Consider the following 16,801-nt stretch of genomic DNA (forward strand, 5'->3'; position numbering starts at 1 on the left):
ATCTTGGCAATCTGCCAGCAAATTGGAGTCCCCATTTAACAAGGGTATTTTCGATGGATACAGATGCATGCATTGAACTGGCCGTCAACTGTGTACTGTTCATCCGTAGCTAAATGATGCTCATGCTTGACCTGTTTTCCATCATGTCACTGACATTGTATTGCCATTATGTGTGACTAGTATTTGTTTTGTTGTTTGATATGTATGATGAGTGTCCATAGTGGCAAAGTGTACCTTTCCCGGTAAGCTGTATTTTGCCCATAATGGATATGACAGCTGCACATCCTCGCTTCTCAAGTCCATCTTTGCCCTCAAACCTGGATTTATGTTGTGGCTAGATGGAGGTTTCCCTTCCTCTTCCATTGTTTTCCATTTTTAATTAACTTTTCTTTTACTCGGTTACAGTGTCCCTTCCCCCTTGTTTTTGTGTTTAGGCTGTCGCACAGTAATCCTGACTCTCTGGCTGCAACAGTCTGTTCCTAATATGGATCCTGACCTTGATCTTTTCTCATTGGCCTGACCTTTGACTACCCCCAACAAGAGACTACAAAAAAAAGACACAGAATGCACTACACCCTGGTTTCTGGGGAATAGGTTTGCAATTTGAACAAAGTAGAACATTGGTTGTCTATTGCTTCTCATTTGTTTCCCCAAAGTTGAGTAATTACTGATCCCCTTCGGCCAGTTACTTGTACATCATGTTGACTTTTCTTTTAATTGGGGATATATAGAGCACACACACACACAGCACTGTACGTAGCAACAGGATATATTGCTGCTCTACGAGGATGCAGAGACGTGGTGGTACATTTGCACTGGGAACTCAGGACAAAATGCATACAAATGCAGAATAGATCAAAACCTCAGAATGCACAACAGGGGCATTATATATCATTAGACATCATTTTGTAATACAGGGTGTCACACTTTATCCTTGTGAATGAGTGGTGATTTCACTCTGACGTAGACCCGACCTTTGCGACCAAAAAATGGGCGATGCAAGACACCTTCCTAATGCACTTCTTGTACGGAGAGTTTCCTGAAGCCCTGCTGCGGGTGTAACACTGAAAATCTGGAGAGACACTGATAAGGCTCCCAGATGGAGGGGACGCTTAGCAAAAGAAACCCCACTGTGGTGCGGCACCCTATTGCCGCAGGTCTCCAGGGCTTTAAACCATAGGTCGTAATTGTCATCTCCAAGTTGGGTAATACAATGAAATACCTTTTAGATTACAGACAATACAATCTAGATTGCTGACAATTTTTTAGCTGCAACTCCAAAACGTTCTCACGCACTATATAGCAGAGCTTACTGATTTACCAGAAAACAGACCCCTAGAATCCAAGGTTTTATTAGAAAAACTGACCATACACAAAATCTCCCAAGTTTATCAATTCCTAAGGTTAAACTCACCAGACCCTCACGACTGTCTAAGAGAGACTTGATAAGGAGACTTGGGACAACTTTCTGAAGAGGACTGGAGAGAAGCATTAGCCTACCCCCATGAACTAGTCCCTAAAGGACACCACAATAAAATATAATTTGTAAAAAACATGGTCATGTAATCTTATAATTAGCCCCTAAAGGACCAACCACATGAAAATAGAATGGCACAAAGTAATGTAGTGTCACCATATATTTAGCCCCTAGAGGGTGTACTGCTTTACACATTTTCAGGCTTAGCAATATTAAGGTCCTTTGAACAGAAACTATTCCAAGCTGTAAAACAAAAGTTCTAGTGATGAGAGAGAAAAAAGGGACTGAATGGTGGGAGGAATTATTATTTTGGGGTCCCCACTAACCTAGTGTGGGGACCCATAGATGACTAAAACAGAAATAGTGCACCATTCTGAACGTTTTGGTGAAACTCCCATTGTCCTAGGACCACCACAGGCTGAGGTTTGGGCCAAAAGGTTTTGAAAAAGAATGCATACAAAGCATTATGGGTCGACTTTTGCTGAGTGCAGAGAAGATTGTAATATTGGCTCTCCCGCTGTGCCAGGAGATCCCCATTGCCGATGTTTTTAGCCAAGCATTTATCAGTTATCGGTGTGTTCGGAAAACCTATGGCGCATGAAGGGGAGAGCCAAAAGAAATGACTCTGATTAGGTAACAGTGTGAACAATGTGACCAGCGCTCCAGTACCACCAATGGAGTTTGCGCTGTTGCTGCTGTGAGGGCCGTGGCTGCCGTGGAGCACGAAGGGGAGAGACAAAATTAAAAAATAGTTTGCCCATGCTGAAGTAGATCAGCAATCGTGCAGTTATCCTTGTAACAGGGTCAGTCTGCAGGGCGTAACAAAACCGTAAAGCATTTACGAATTACATCAAGGGATTTTTAAAAGGCAAGACCACAAACAAATGAAAATGATGGGTGTGAGGTGGGTGTGGTCAAAAGCCCACAATACTTACTACAGGTCAAAGCGCTTGCGTGCTCGACCTAAAAACGAACAGGCGAAAGAGTCCATTAAATGAGAACTCCTGTAATGGTGCAAGCTGAACAGAAGATGAAAAAGGCCATTTAGTCGGCGAGTTACATCCAGGGATATTATGGAGAATCAGTGGCACCTTTTTGTAGCACACGTGCTGGATAACGGAACAAGTGCAGGGGGAGCAGATGTGGAACCAGGCAGGACACTGGCAATTTACAGACATGTAATCCTAGCTACGGAGGTGGGGATATTTATGAAAAATATGGAATAAAGATTAGTGTAATATATTGAAGAAACTATTTCAGGATTCACAGCAGCCATGTTTCACAACGACTTTGGTTATGTTAGTAGAAGATTGTACCTCAGGACATGCATTACGGGAGGGCTGTGGGAGTGATAGCCTGGAATTTCAGTAGGACGATGGCATGGTTACATATTGAAGACATAGAAGAGGTAAAGTCAACATGGAACTGGGTGAGTGCCTGGATACAAAAGCTGCTGGCAATTGTAATTCACTCAAGTGGAGCAGAGTGGCTACGAAATTGGCACAGTGATCTGTTCTTTGAACCATCCTTTCTTTGGTGACATTGCAGAAGGACTCAAAGCAAAAGTATGCATCTTTGCAGTGGACAAAAAAATACTCCCCAGTGTTAAATACTCCCGAAGTAATTAAAAGGATGAGAAGGTTTATGAGAATAGTTAATGTACTGGTTAGCTGTCTGTTAAATCTGTAATATGTTTAGGTATTTAGGAAGACTTTCATCATTCATGCAGTCAGGTTCCCCAAAACTCTCTTACAGTTGACATAGTTTACAGATGATTTGGTTAATGCACCATATAGAAATCATCACATTTTCCCCACTGTGGCTTCCTTTGTGTCCATGGACTGTTGGGTGTGACTGGTTGCATCTATAACATGTCAACCTGGAAAACAAGTAATAGATGAAGAACATTTTGCAGCATTAATCAGGTATAGATTTCTATACTTTGTATTGATGTTAAGTAGTGTAATGCAGAAGAAGTAGGATGAGAACATGTTAACTGTATAAATGTTGCATGTCCAAAGTGGTTGACTGGGCAAGCCCCTTATTTCATACAATAGTGACTTACAATGATATTCACACAACACCATGCAGTAGCTTTGCCTTTTTCAGCCTCATTGTGGCGCTGCTTGCTGTGCTAAAATGCGGATTATTTCTCTTGCTGCCTCTGGATTTTTTCTTCAGTGAAAACTGGTTAAATTAAAAAGAATTAATGTAGCATGCCGGCATAGATATGATTGCATAACTGTTTGACTTGCAGCACAGCAGTTCCCTTATTTTTAAAATTGTGCAAGTTAATCTCTTCTGGGTTTCGTTTTTTTTTCATATAGTTTCTTCAACTCTGAGGATCATATTTTTTGAATTTTTTTCCTGGGAGTGATGTATGACTGTTTCTGTTGCAGGTGGGAGTTGTAAAGCAAACCGAGACGGCAGCATTGAAAGCAGCTGGAGAAAACAAAAGTGCATTATTTACGCGACAGTTGACTGCACTTTACACCAAGTCTACTCTTATTGGAGAAGATATCCTTTTTTAAATAATTTACATTTAATGAATGATTTTAATTTTCATGTTTAGTTCCTACCAGTATTTGTCAGTCTGGTTTGTATGGTTTCAGCATTGACCTTCATCGTTAAGAAATTAGAGCCCTCCCTTTTAGTTTTTATTCCTCAGAATAACCTAAAATGGAGGTCACACCTATTGCTGGATGGTTGAGAGCGTGTCATTTTCCTTTTGGTACCAGTGTCAAACTTGTTATGTCAAGGTTAATCGTTCCAGAGCCGGATGTGTCCCAATTTATTGTTGTATACAAGCACCCTTGTATTGGAAGACTTCAGCCTACCCTTCTTGAGGCAACTAGGTAACCTAGAATTTAGATTAGAACTGCTGCACTCTTAGTTAGCTTCCGTAATAATCGCAATAATAAAATCCTCCTTTCCTCGTTAAAATGGTTCTACTCTTTGTTAAGGGGAAGGCCTGTTTGTTGTCCTTTGATCATTTTAGAAGGTCGATAACAAGATCTAAATGAAGAAAATGGCCCTACTAATGCTGAAGCAAAGCCCTTCTACTTCTTAATATCTGTCCTGAAAAAACTACTCCATAAGAAACTGAAAACGGAAGTCAGTCTTCTGGCCAGGCGTGTCAGAAGCTTTTGCATTTCTTGGATAAAAAAAAAACCTTAATGCATTTTCCCACTGCTTGTTCTAAGTATGAGTAAATGTTCTTCTGAAGAAAGAGTTTTCCTTTACCAGGGAGCGCCAGCATCTGGCGCCATCTAGTGGCCTGGCTGATAGCGGCTTCATTATGTAGTGACCGTCGGGCCTTCTTTTCAGGTTTTTCCTAAACAGCGAACATGTAAAATCTTTTGGTAACAAAAAAGGCTTAAAAATGGGCTTGGAGCCTGGTAAGTACTTAACATTACTTACCATTGGTTAGCCTCAACTTCACTCTCGTTTTCTTGCTTCTTATTGGTCACCACCTCCTACTTCCTGCTGTGTTTTCAAGGGATTGTCCCTGCCATGGTGCATGCACCAAGTACAGTTTTCTGTCTTCGGCTCACTGACCGCAGACTCCTGCAGGTACTTTTTAATTATTTTGTTTTGCATGCACTCAGTGCATGTGTCTCTGCCCCCCCCCCCCCAGCGTCCATGTTCTTGCTTCCCACCCTTGCTCTCCTCATTGTGTTGCTGCTCCCTTCCTCACACCTCCCTTGTGTTGCGTGCCCCCTGCAATCCACCCGCCCTCTGTTGTGTTGTTGTTCCCTCCCTCTTCCTCCACATCTCCCTCATGTTGCTTACCCCCGCACTCCCCACCATTCATTGTGTTGCTGCTCCCTCTTCCACACCTCCATTGTGTTGGTTGCCCCTCCCCTCACAATCAGCTCGCTCTCTTCTGTTACGGTTCCCTCCCTCCTCCCCCACACCTCCTTCATGTTGCTTGCCCCTCTGTACTTTTGTGTTGCTGCACCCTTCCTCCTCACCAGCACCTCTCTTGTGTTGTTTGCTCCCGCAGTCCCTCCATTGTTATTGCTCCCTCCCTTCTCCACAGCTGACTTGTGTTGGTTCAACAACCCCAGCAATACCCCAGCACTCTGTTGCTCACCTCTCACGGTTCCCTCTGCCCACTCCAAGTCTCCTGTCCCCCCCAGAGAAGACATTAAACAAAGCTAAATGGATTGGGCGGCTGCATGTCATACTTTGCTGTTTTTAATCTTTTTTTGACATGTTGCACAGCCACGCGGGCTGCAGTGCAATATAGCTAGAAGAAACAAAAGAGCTAAGACGTGGTCAATGCTGACCGCATCATAATGCTTTTTTGTTTACCTTAGCCATGTTGTACAGCAACCATTGTTTCTGTGCATTATCTTGAAAAAAAACTAAAAACATTTACAAAGGCAATATAGATCACACATGAGTGAAACCAATTGGCTTTGCCAATGTTTACTTAAACTATATAAACACATTTTGTAGCAGAAGCTTGAGGGCATTAAAGGCCTTGGGTCCTAACTTGTGGACCCCCCCCGCTTCCCCGCCATCCTGCTTCAGACTAACCTATATCTAAATCTTCCCTCCGCTTTCCAGTTTCAGTGGAGAGGCATTGTTGGAAAGGGTCAAGACCCTACTTTCTAACAATAGCTTTCCTGAATGGATTTCGATTTGGGTATTATGGCAGGGCTGCAGATCCCCTAGCAGGAACCCATCTACTAGAAACCAAAGTTTGCCTTTCGAAGGGGGAGCAACTTCCACTCTCAGCATGGCTCCCTCACAAAATCATCAGTACCACCTTTTACTCCTGATTCCTGAAAAAACATATGGACCTGTAGGGCCTTCATACTTGGGGATGGAAGGGGTGGGGGTGGAGGGGTGGTGGACCATAGCTCCCCATCCCACCAAGCAGCTACAACATTTCAGCGCCTTTGGGAGGAATTATCAATATCCTCTTAGCTGGGAAGAGCAGATAGTGGACTTTACCACCTGGTCCTCAAGTGGGTTGGCATAGACACTAGACAGCAAGAAAGTTGTTATAGCCATAGAAGTATGTGAAGTGTAGGCTCTCCCCGCCTGGCTTGTGTCTTCAGCCCCTGTTCTTCTTGGATGAACAGCCCATCCATTCCCCTCAGTCTTCCGACTTCAGTACCACTCCAAGAACCACTGGACCGCCAGGCATATGTTATCTTGGGGAGAGCTGCCTCTGAAATGCCATGGTCCCCAAAACTGAGCAAGCCACAGAAGCGCCCCCCCTTTCAGATACCGGGGAATTTGTGATACATTTGTTTAAACAGCATGTGAGTGGGAGGGTAGCTCTTCCTGGCCGGGGTGGGGGGCATCCTGTCTCCTTTGGGGGGAGAGCATCCTGCCTCATTGGGGGCCAGGCCTGAATAGTTTACCTGACAATCTGCCATATAACACCAGAGATAATATTTTGGAAAATGAAAAAATAGTAGGAGTGTGGGGAGCTGGACTCACTGGCACAGATAACTTGCTGCTCTCTCTCTGGCCTCTACATATCCTTTGTATTTCAGCTTCTTAAGGAAAGCAGTTGAGGGTTGTTTCCTTCCAGATTGTCTGTCTTTGAGAACCTCAATATTTTTGCCAGGTGAAAAAAATGGGGGTGGAGTGGGGAGTCTGGCTTCCTTGCACAAGATGTAATATTCTCTAGCCTCCACTAACCATCTGTGTTTCAGGAGATCAGATTGACAGTGTTATGCCCTCAACCCCTGATCTCAAATGGAAGGGAGCGAAGGCCCTTGCACCACACGTGTTCAATTATTTTCTGTAAGTGGGGGATTTATGCAGGCATTTAACCATGATCAAGTGTCTGACTCCTTTGTGGCCCTTTCCAAAAGCTAGATGACATAATCAGTGAAAATAAGACCACGTCTGTATAGCCATAGTACAGTGCAAATGAAAAAACAATAACTGCATCCTTGGAAATTATGAATGTGCAGTGTGCCATTTACATTTGAAAACATTAATCTAGTGGTTTGCAGAACACCCAGCAAAACCTTATGTTGCTCCGCCTATGAAGAGAAGAAACACAGGAGAATCAAACGAGATGGTGATTTGGGTGAATTGAACAAGCCCTGATTACACATAATGCCCTGTGCACATCAAATAGTTTACCTAGCAAGGAATACCAGAATACATTTACAGTAACAAAATCATACCTTGCAAATTTCTACATATTAAAAAAAAACACTATCTCTTACGTTTGGCAAGACATATGGTACGCAATATTATGGTGTTAACACTGCAACCATATGAAGCCACCTGCAGACTGTGTACAGTTATATTTAGGCCCTTAATCTGATGGAATCCACAGAACTTTACCAACTGGAAATTTATGAAGGGATGTATGGCTTACGTGGATGTTACTAAGCTTTCTTACCCAGAAGACCCTGCAGTTGTCAAAGTATGGTTAGAAACACCAAATTGCCATACAAGTCTGATGATGATTGACAGCAGTATTTGGACCTGCGGTTGGGCATCCCAGAGGCATTTCTGAAAACTGGAGACCCAGCAAAATTCACGAAGATTTGTCTTCATTTATCCTACCAATTCTTCCTCCCAAGAATGCTTTACAAACGCCATATTCATTTCCTCAAATTGACGAGGTGAAGTCAACCAGATTTTGCAGCCACCACGTTCTACGATCCTACATCCCCCCCAACTCACCTGGCAATCGGGGGTGGAGGGCATGCACAGGTCTTGGCCCAGACTGACTATGATACATTGACTTCACACAGTCACTGTTTTGGGCTTTTTCTGTCCTGTGCAATCGACTCATCCAAAATTGGGGTACCATTTTTACTAGGAGAAATATGGATAAGAGCAGTATCTGTGAAGCGTAATCTGTGGATGGCAGATTGCAGTGAATTGTTAGGAATGTTAGTGGTGAGCACACAGTGAGTCTATTTTTTGAAGACACATGTATGATTGTTTTGGTACTTGCATAGAGATAACTAAGCATTACAGGGAGTGCAGAATTATTAGGCAAATGAGTATTTTGACCACATCATCCTCTTTATGCATGTTGTCTTACTCCAAGCTGTATAGGCTCGAAAGCCTACTACCAATTAAGCATATTAGGTGATGTGCATCTCTGTAATGAGAAGGGGTGTGGTCTAATGGCATCAACACCCTATATCAGGTGTGCATAATTATTAGGCAACTTCCTTTCCTTTGGCAAAATGGGTCAAAAGAAGGACTTGACAGGCTCAGAAAAGTCAAAAATAGTGAGATATCTTGCAGAGGGATGCAGCACTCTTAAAATTGCAAAGCTTCTGAAGTGTGATCATCGAACAATCAAGCGTTTCATTCAAAATAGTCAACAGGGTCGCAAGAAGCGTGTGGAAAAACCAAGGCGCAAAATAACTGCCCATGAACTGAGAAAAGTCAAGCGTGCAGCTGCCACGATGCCACTTGCCACCAGTTTGGCCATATTTCAGAGCTGCAACATCACTGGAGTGCCCAAAAGCACAAGGTGTGCAATACTCAGAGACATGGCCAAGGTAAGAAAGGCTGAAAGACGACCACCACTGAACAAGACACACAAGCTGAAACGTCAAGACTGGGCCAAGAAATATCTCAAGACTGATTTTTCTAAGGTTTTATGGACTGATGAAATGAGAGTGAGTCTTGATGGGCCAGATGGATGGGCCCGTGGCTGGATTGGTAAAGGGCAGAGAGCTCCAGTCCGACTCAGACGCCAGCAAGGTGGAGGTGGAGTACTGGTTTGGGCTGGTATCATCAAAGATGAGCTTGTGGGGCCTTTTCGGGTTGAGGATGGAGTCAAGCTCAATTCCCAGTCCTACTGCCAGTTCCTGGAAGACACCTTCTTCAAGCAGTGGTACAGGAAGAAGCCTGCATCCTTCAAGAAAAACATGATTTTCATGCAGGGCAATGCTCCATCACACGCCCCCAAGTACTCCACAGCGTGGCTGGCAAGAAAGGGTATAAAAGAAGGAAATCTAATGACATGGCCTCCTTGTTCACCTGATCTGAACCCCATTGAGAACCTGTGGTCCATCATCAAATGTGAGATTTACAAGGAGGGAAAACAGTACACCTCTCTGAACAGTGTCTGGGAGGCTGTGGTTGCTGCTGCACGCAATGTTGATGGTGAACAGATCAAAACACTGACAGAATCCATGGATGGCAGGCTTTTGAGTGTCCTTGCAAAGAAAGGTGGCTATATTGGTCACTGATTTGTTTTTGTTTTGTTTTTGAATGTCAGAAATGTATATTTGTGAATGTTGAGATGTTATATTGGTTTCACTGGTAATAATAAATAATTGAAATGGGTATATATTTGTTTTTTGTTAAGTTGCCTAATAATTATGCACAGTAATAGTCACCTGCACACACAGATATCCCCCTAACATAGCTAAAACTAAAAACAAACTAAAAACTACTTCCAAAAATATTCAGCTTTGATATTAATGAGTTTTTTGGGTTCATTGAGAACATGGTTGTTGTTCAATAATAAAATTAATCCTCAAAAATACAACTTGCCTAATAATTCTGCACTCCCTGTATTATCATTTTATTTTTCTGTGAGCTAGGTTAGAGCAGGGCGGGGCTGGAGGGAGGAGTGATTGGTGCACAGAAGTATGTATGACGCTTTGGCCGGGCATGTTCGGCCGGCCAAACAGTCATGCGCACTTTGCATTTTTCCACCAGGCTGTATTGAACAGCCGGTAGGAGAAAGTGCACAAGTTGCAGCTTCCTGTGTGAGCACCGAAGCAGGGTGCTTACACCAATCACTGCACTGCTGTCATGCTGATGACAGCAGTGTCATAATTGAAGTGGAGTCTGGAAGCCTGTGTGCTTCCGGGGAGAGGACAGAGGAGACACCTGTCTCTATAGTTGAGGTAAGTGATTTTCTTGTCTTAATATTTTTTTTTATTCCCCCTTTTACCCCTGTTCAGTAGCAGCCACCACAGCATAGCTCTCGAGTCCTATCTCACGTAGAGCTTGAATCTCACCCTGTTTCTTACTAAGATGAAGAAGGACCTTTCACGGTGGATACCCTTACTGCCTAATGTCATTGAATGGGTCTCCCCCTTCAAAATGATTGTCCTCCCTCATTTTCTCTACACTCTTCAAAAATTCCCACTGATGATCCCAAATTCCTGGTTCATGGCTTTAGCTTTCTGTGGGCTAACAAGCCCCTCAGTCCCCCTCATCGCCGTGTCCAAATGCCGACTTTTGACACGTGATGGAAGGATGGGAATTGATGACGTGCAATTATACTTCCAGCCTCCCATGTCCTGATCATAAACAACTGGCTTTGTGGAGTCTGGAGACATAGCGCACAGAGCTTTCACTCCTGGGCTTGGTTAAGCTGATGGGACTACGAAATGGTGACCTGATTCCCCAGGACCTCCCAGTGTCACAAATATTGTGTTACTGGCCTGGCAGATGGTGCTTTGCTCTGTCTTACACACTAACACTTATGGCCTACAGGCCTGGTCGCAAGCCCTGCTTGCTAACAAAGTGACTGCTAAGATGCAGATTTTTTCCTCAAGGTTTTGCGGTATTCTGCGACGGAGGAGTCCTTTTGCCATATTGGTGGTTCTCTTTTCCAAGTACCAGAGAGCCTACTTCCTCACCCTACTCATGCTCCTTAAGATCTTCAGGTGCCTCTCAATCGATACTAGAAGAACCATCACTCAAGCCCTCGTCACCGGCAGGCTGGACTACAGTAACGCTCTTTATGTAGGAATCACTGCACACCTCCTGAGGAGACTAGAGACAATACAAAACTCAGTGACAAGACTCATTCTTGATGTCCCCAGATGAACTTGCATTACCCCGCACCTCAAGAAGCTACACTAGCTCCCAAAGAGATGCCAGTTCACAACGCTGTCCCATGCATACAAAGGCCTGCAAAACGAAGGACAAGCATACATCAACAAACGAATAACATTCTACCAACCGGACACCTGCGATCCGCTTCCCTTTTTGTCGCAGACACCCCCAGGATCCTCTAATCCAGCGGCGTAGGACACTTCTTCTCTTACATGGACCAAAGCTTGGAACGACCTTCCCCTCCACCTCAGGAACGCCACCTTGCTCCGCAAGTTCAGAAAAGGACTCAAGACGTGGCTGTCGGAATGAACAGAGCACTGAGAAGCAGCGAGCAAAGTGAGCACCTTGAGATCCTCCCGGGTGATTTGCTGCGCTTTATAAATCCTGATTGTTTGATTGATCACCTTGACACCCAAAATTGCCTCACTAGGAATCGTGAAGATCCGGGGGCACTCTGGGGGGTGGAAGTCATTAATAGGAATAGTCACCCTTGTGACAAAAAGGGAAATTGCACATGCTTGTTACAGCACTCTACACCCGCCTCCCAACCCCCCTTTCTATCACCTCACCCTCCCCACATTGGCAGCAAGGTACATGGGAGTAGACTAGTGCACGCAGGAGGAGGAGCCCAACTATGCAGCCAAGGGCTATCCAGAGAATCGCTAAAAAATCTGTGGCAAATGGTGGAAGCACTATGGAATGGAACTCAACATGCCAACTGTGAAATTATGCTACGTATTGAGTCTTGTATATATCAGTGGAATGTCTTGCCTAGTGCCGCCGATACTACAGGGTGTACGTTGTTTGTTATAATAATAAACAACCAAAATAAATTGGACGAATGCCTAGCAGCAACAATTGGATATCTTGGGGTTTAAGCTATATGCACATATACAACTACTGAAATGACGTCTCTTTTTCCAGTAGCTTAGCATATAAGTATGCCATTGGATGTTTTATCAGTTTTGTCATGTGTCAAGTAATGAAGAACACATGATCAAGCCATATGAGGCATGGTTTACATGTCTTACCATATTTGGGAAATTTCTGTGATTTTTGCTTTTGCATTAGAACCGTGAGCTCACATTATTTGTGTCCAGGCCCCATTCCACCAGATCACCTGTGCATTACTTAAAGCCATGCTCAGCGACCTCACCTCACATTACATAGCTGTCTATAGCCATGCCCTGTGTAACTCACCATTCCATCATTTCTGAAGATCCCATTCCACCAAACCAGCTTTGTTGAACATTACATTACCTCCTCGTGCCTATTGCTTACTTACATTACGCAGTGAGGCCCCTGTGCCTCGTAGACACACCCGCTATCCATATAAAATTATCCAGCCCACTCCACACGTACTGTTCTTTGGTGTCTGTAGACACTGAAGGGTGAGTGTGGTGTGCTCACGCCAACGAGGTTTAATTAATTTGGTTTGATCTTACCTTCTCCTCTTGTTCGGGGGCATTTTACAGGACCTGGAGATCGTAAATTATGGCTTTCTGCATGGTTGCGGCACAACGTCTTCGTGGGCTTGTTTGCACACGTCAGAGCGGTGCTCTGATTAAAGTGCAGTCACATTAGAAACACTGGAACACCTAGGCAGCAAGGCCTGAATCTAGAGGAATCCTTGGACTGCCGAAAATCCTGGGCTTGTCATCATACCTCCGAGTGGTGGTCTAGCAGGATGGGAACGCAGAGGCAGCATGGAGCTTCAGGCTTTCAGCCATTCTATTAGGCTTGATTTATGGGAGTGATATACATCTTGGAGAATGCGGTGAGTGACAGCCCGATGTGCTCCTTGCTAATGGCAAAGCAGTCACTAAAAGCAGGCCAATCTTTTTTCATAAAATATATAGCTGTGCTGTACTTTTTTGATTGGTTGTTTCCTGACCTATGGCCTGTCTAATTCATCCTTGGCTGTTAGTTGTCCTCTGTAGTTTTCTGATTGGTTTTCAGTGTCCCACTGAGGGCTAAGGCGGTATTTAAAAGCTACAATTGCGGTGGTTTTCTGTTATCATTGTTGGTGACCATGGGGACCAAACGTGCGGAGAAAAGAAGGTGTATTGAGCCTGATTCAGAGAGTGATCTGGATGCTGGGACTGCTGCTGTCTCGTGGTGGTGCTGGCTCGATCTCAGCCAAGAATGTGCAGGCCATGATCGATGATGCAGTTGCCAAGGCGTTGGCATCTAAGAAGAAGTCTAAATCCAAGCATTTGGACACGCTTGGAGGTTCTGACTCGGGATCTGATTTGTCTTCATCTGTGCCAAGGCTGCTGGTGGGAAGTATATTTCCCACGTGGAGTTGTCTCTTCTATCGGATCACATAAGAATGAATCTTGGTTTGGAGCCGTCTGAAGGGAGAAATATTTTGTCAGTATTACAAACCTGCTGGGGTGGCTTTGTCTCTTCATCCTATGATTCAGGAGTCTATATTTCAGGGTTGGAGGGAACCCGACTATTTCCAGATCTCCAGATTCAAGTTGAAGGCTTATGCCATAGAGCAGAAAAAGGATTTGCCCCATTTGATGAAGGTGGATACTATCCTGGCTCCAGTCATTGTGCGGTCTTGCGTGAGTGTTGAAGACTGTTCCCCGTCTAAGTAAATGACCAGGAAGATTGATGGGGGCTTGAAGAAGTCTTTTGCGGCTGCTAATCTAGCCTTGAGGGTGGCATCTTATGCAGCCCTGGCTTCCCAATCCTTGGTGAAGGATTTTGAGATTTTGTCAGATGCACTGCAGGAGGGCTCGGACATCTCTGATCACTTGGTGAACATAGAGCTGGAGGCCATATAATTCTCACAAATTGCTGCAAATATGGCTTGAAGGCATTTATGGTTGCAGGATTGGAAATCTGGGGCCAGATGTAGCAAAGGTTTTTACCCATTCTGTGTCTATGGGAAAAAGTGTTCGTACATATTGCCCCTGATTTCACTGACGAGCGATTTCATGAAGTTGACTTCTGATGGGCGGAAGCTGTTCTGTGATCAATTGGATTCAATTATTATAAAGGCCTCTATGGATAAAAAGCATAATTGGTCCTTTAAATCCTCTGCTTCTAAGTTTTATGGATCCTGGAATAAGAGTGCATTAGACAATAAAACAGAATAAAAATTTGACACAGCAAAAAAATAGGAAATATCAGCAGAGGAAAGCGGAAAGGCCAGGATTTTCCTACCAAGACCGTGTCTTCAAAGCAGTGGTCCTGTTGGTGGTTGGATTATTCACTTTTCCCAGGTCTGGTCGAGTTCTATTTCGACCTCTGGGTAGTAAATATTATGCAGCACGATTGCTATTAGAGTTTACCTCTTGGCCTCCAGATTCCGGCTGCATTCATACACACGTCCTGCAGAGGCAGGAGAAAAGGAAGGCGCTGCTCATCAGTGTCCCAGCATTACTTTCCAAAAGGGGCAATTATCCCGGTTCCTCCTCGATAGAAGAGACAAGGAGTGTATTCTGTTCTGTTTATAGTCCGGTGCTGGACTTGGAGAATCTCAATGGATAAGTCTTCTTTACAGACCTTGTCTAGATGGATTAAGTCTTTGGTGACTTGGGCTTACACGCGGTTTGGTCTTCTGTCTCCTCTGGGGCTCCAGGGAATGTCTACTAGTGGGATGTCGGTGTCCATTGCAAAGATTCAGGACACTTCTTTATTTGAGCTCTGCAGGGTGTCCAGTTGGGTCATGCCTAACACCTTTATTTCTCACTATCGGGTGGCTCAAGGTTCAGAAGTGGTTGAGGTTTTTGGCTCCAAAGTTCTGTCCTCTGTGTTGTAACTGTGATGTGCATCTTTTTGGATGTGTGGGAGTAGAACATTTTACAGTTGTCCTGGTATTTTTTGGCTTGGTATGTCTCACTGTGTAATGGAAATAAACAAGATGGGCGAGGAGGTAATGTTTCTATTACTTTCTGGTAATTGCATTACTCCAAGTCCTACTGTCTCTTATTTCCATTACGGCCCTTCCATCCTCCCGGTTGTCAGGCCAGCTGGGCCTACGGCGGTATGGAACGAACAGGAGGTGTGGAGAGGGTGGGAGAGTTTTATCTGGTTAGGCGGTGTGTCGACCAGGCACAGGGGCCTCACTGTGTAATGGAAATAAGCGAGAGCAGGACTCTGAGTAATGCAATTACAGGTAAGTAATAGAAGCATTTGACCTTGCACTTTTGCTTTGTGGAGTTTCCATTTTTTTCTTCTTTTTTTAAGTCTTACCGCATACCTGATCTGGATTTATACTTGTGGATTTAATAAAAATAAAAATCCTTACTTTCAGTATCCACAGATCCTGCAGTAAACAGTGTGGTTTATTTTTTTATTAGTTGTTAGTGGTGTTACCTCCCCCTCCTGGCCTTCCCACGACCTCCCTGTGGTGAGAGAATGCTGCCCCTTACCCTGTTAGAATGACTTTTTTTTGTACGAAAATACAGGCTTCAGTGGCTTGTCTAGTAATCACCGTTGGAACAATGATTTTCAGACACTTATTGTCAATTGAATTGCTCAAATCCCCCCCTCATCAAATCGGAGTAGTTTATTTTTGCAAAATTTGGTTCATAAATTTGGCATAGCCAAGTGAAAGGCCAACTGTCCAAATATATTTGCTTTTTTAACTTGATGTGACCCCTACAATTTTTGTCTTTTTAAAGAAAAAAAAAACAGTTCAGCTTAACCAGGTTACATTTTTCCTTATCAAAACAACAGTTTCACCACTTTGGAGATCTCTCTCCAATATCTTTTCGATCATTAACGGATCTTCGCAAAACTCTCTAGTATTGGGACAGTGTGGATCAGGGTTCTTCAACGAGTAGCTCAGAAGCTACCAGTAGCTCACCAGAACCCTTGAAGTGGCTCTCAGAGCTGAAATAGAGCCCAGTATCACTTTCAGAGGGTCTGTGCATATTAGAGAAGGTGGCACTGCTCACGTCAAGATGCTTAGAGTAGTAGGCTGGCAAACCAATGACCAGACATCATAAGAAGACTCAAATATATGCTGTGTCGGCCTATGGGATCTGCCTCTTGGCCATCGTTCTTCCCTCAGTTAGAAAAGACATTTAAAGTTGATAACTGAATGAGAGACCTATTGTGGTGGTCCTTTGTGCTAGGGGACACCTCATGCTTTGGCTGAAATTTCATTAGTTAGGTGGAGGCACTTAATATACTGATGAGCTTTTTCTTAGTATTTCTGCTGGTAATCGCACCTGAAATTCTTGTGTGGGCGCTACTTACAATCCTGCTTATGATGTCCATAGTATAATGTTAATATATGTGATTACTATTTTACAGTGCTAAATGTTTCTAGTAGCTCACAAGGACTTTGCTTGAGCAAACGTAGCTCTTACTACAGTAAAGGTTGGAGGCCCCAACCTTTGGATGAAGCAAAACTTAGAAAACGTTTCAGGCAGTGTTATCAAACGGTGCAAAGGTTAATATATATTGAAAATGCGCCAGTTTGAGGAGTGTGATGTAACCAAAATCATAACTAAAGAGGCGCCTTCGTAATATACATTTTACAAAGGCAAAATT

The 16,801-nt window shown here is 43.9% G+C and overlaps 1 protein-coding gene across 3 annotated transcripts in view; it reads left to right on the forward strand.

The window, feature by feature from the left end:
- Window positions 1-16,801, forward strand: part of MSH3 (mutS homolog 3) — a 1,766,808-nt gene that overhangs the window by 137,133 nt on the left and 1,612,874 nt on the right. For all 3 annotated transcript variants that reach the window (XM_069224514.1, XM_069224522.1, XM_069224532.1), the window contains exon 6: window positions 3,877-3,994. In XM_069224514.1, coding sequence (XP_069080615.1) covers window positions 3,877-3,994 — 118 coding nt within the window. The remainder of the gene's footprint in view (window positions 1-3,876; window positions 3,995-16,801) is intronic.

Source organism: Pleurodeles waltl, chromosome 1_1, assembly GCF_031143425.1.
Source record: "Pleurodeles waltl isolate 20211129_DDA chromosome 1_1, aPleWal1.hap1.20221129, whole genome shotgun sequence".
Taxonomy (NCBI): Eukaryota; Metazoa; Chordata; class Amphibia; order Caudata; family Salamandridae; genus Pleurodeles; species Pleurodeles waltl.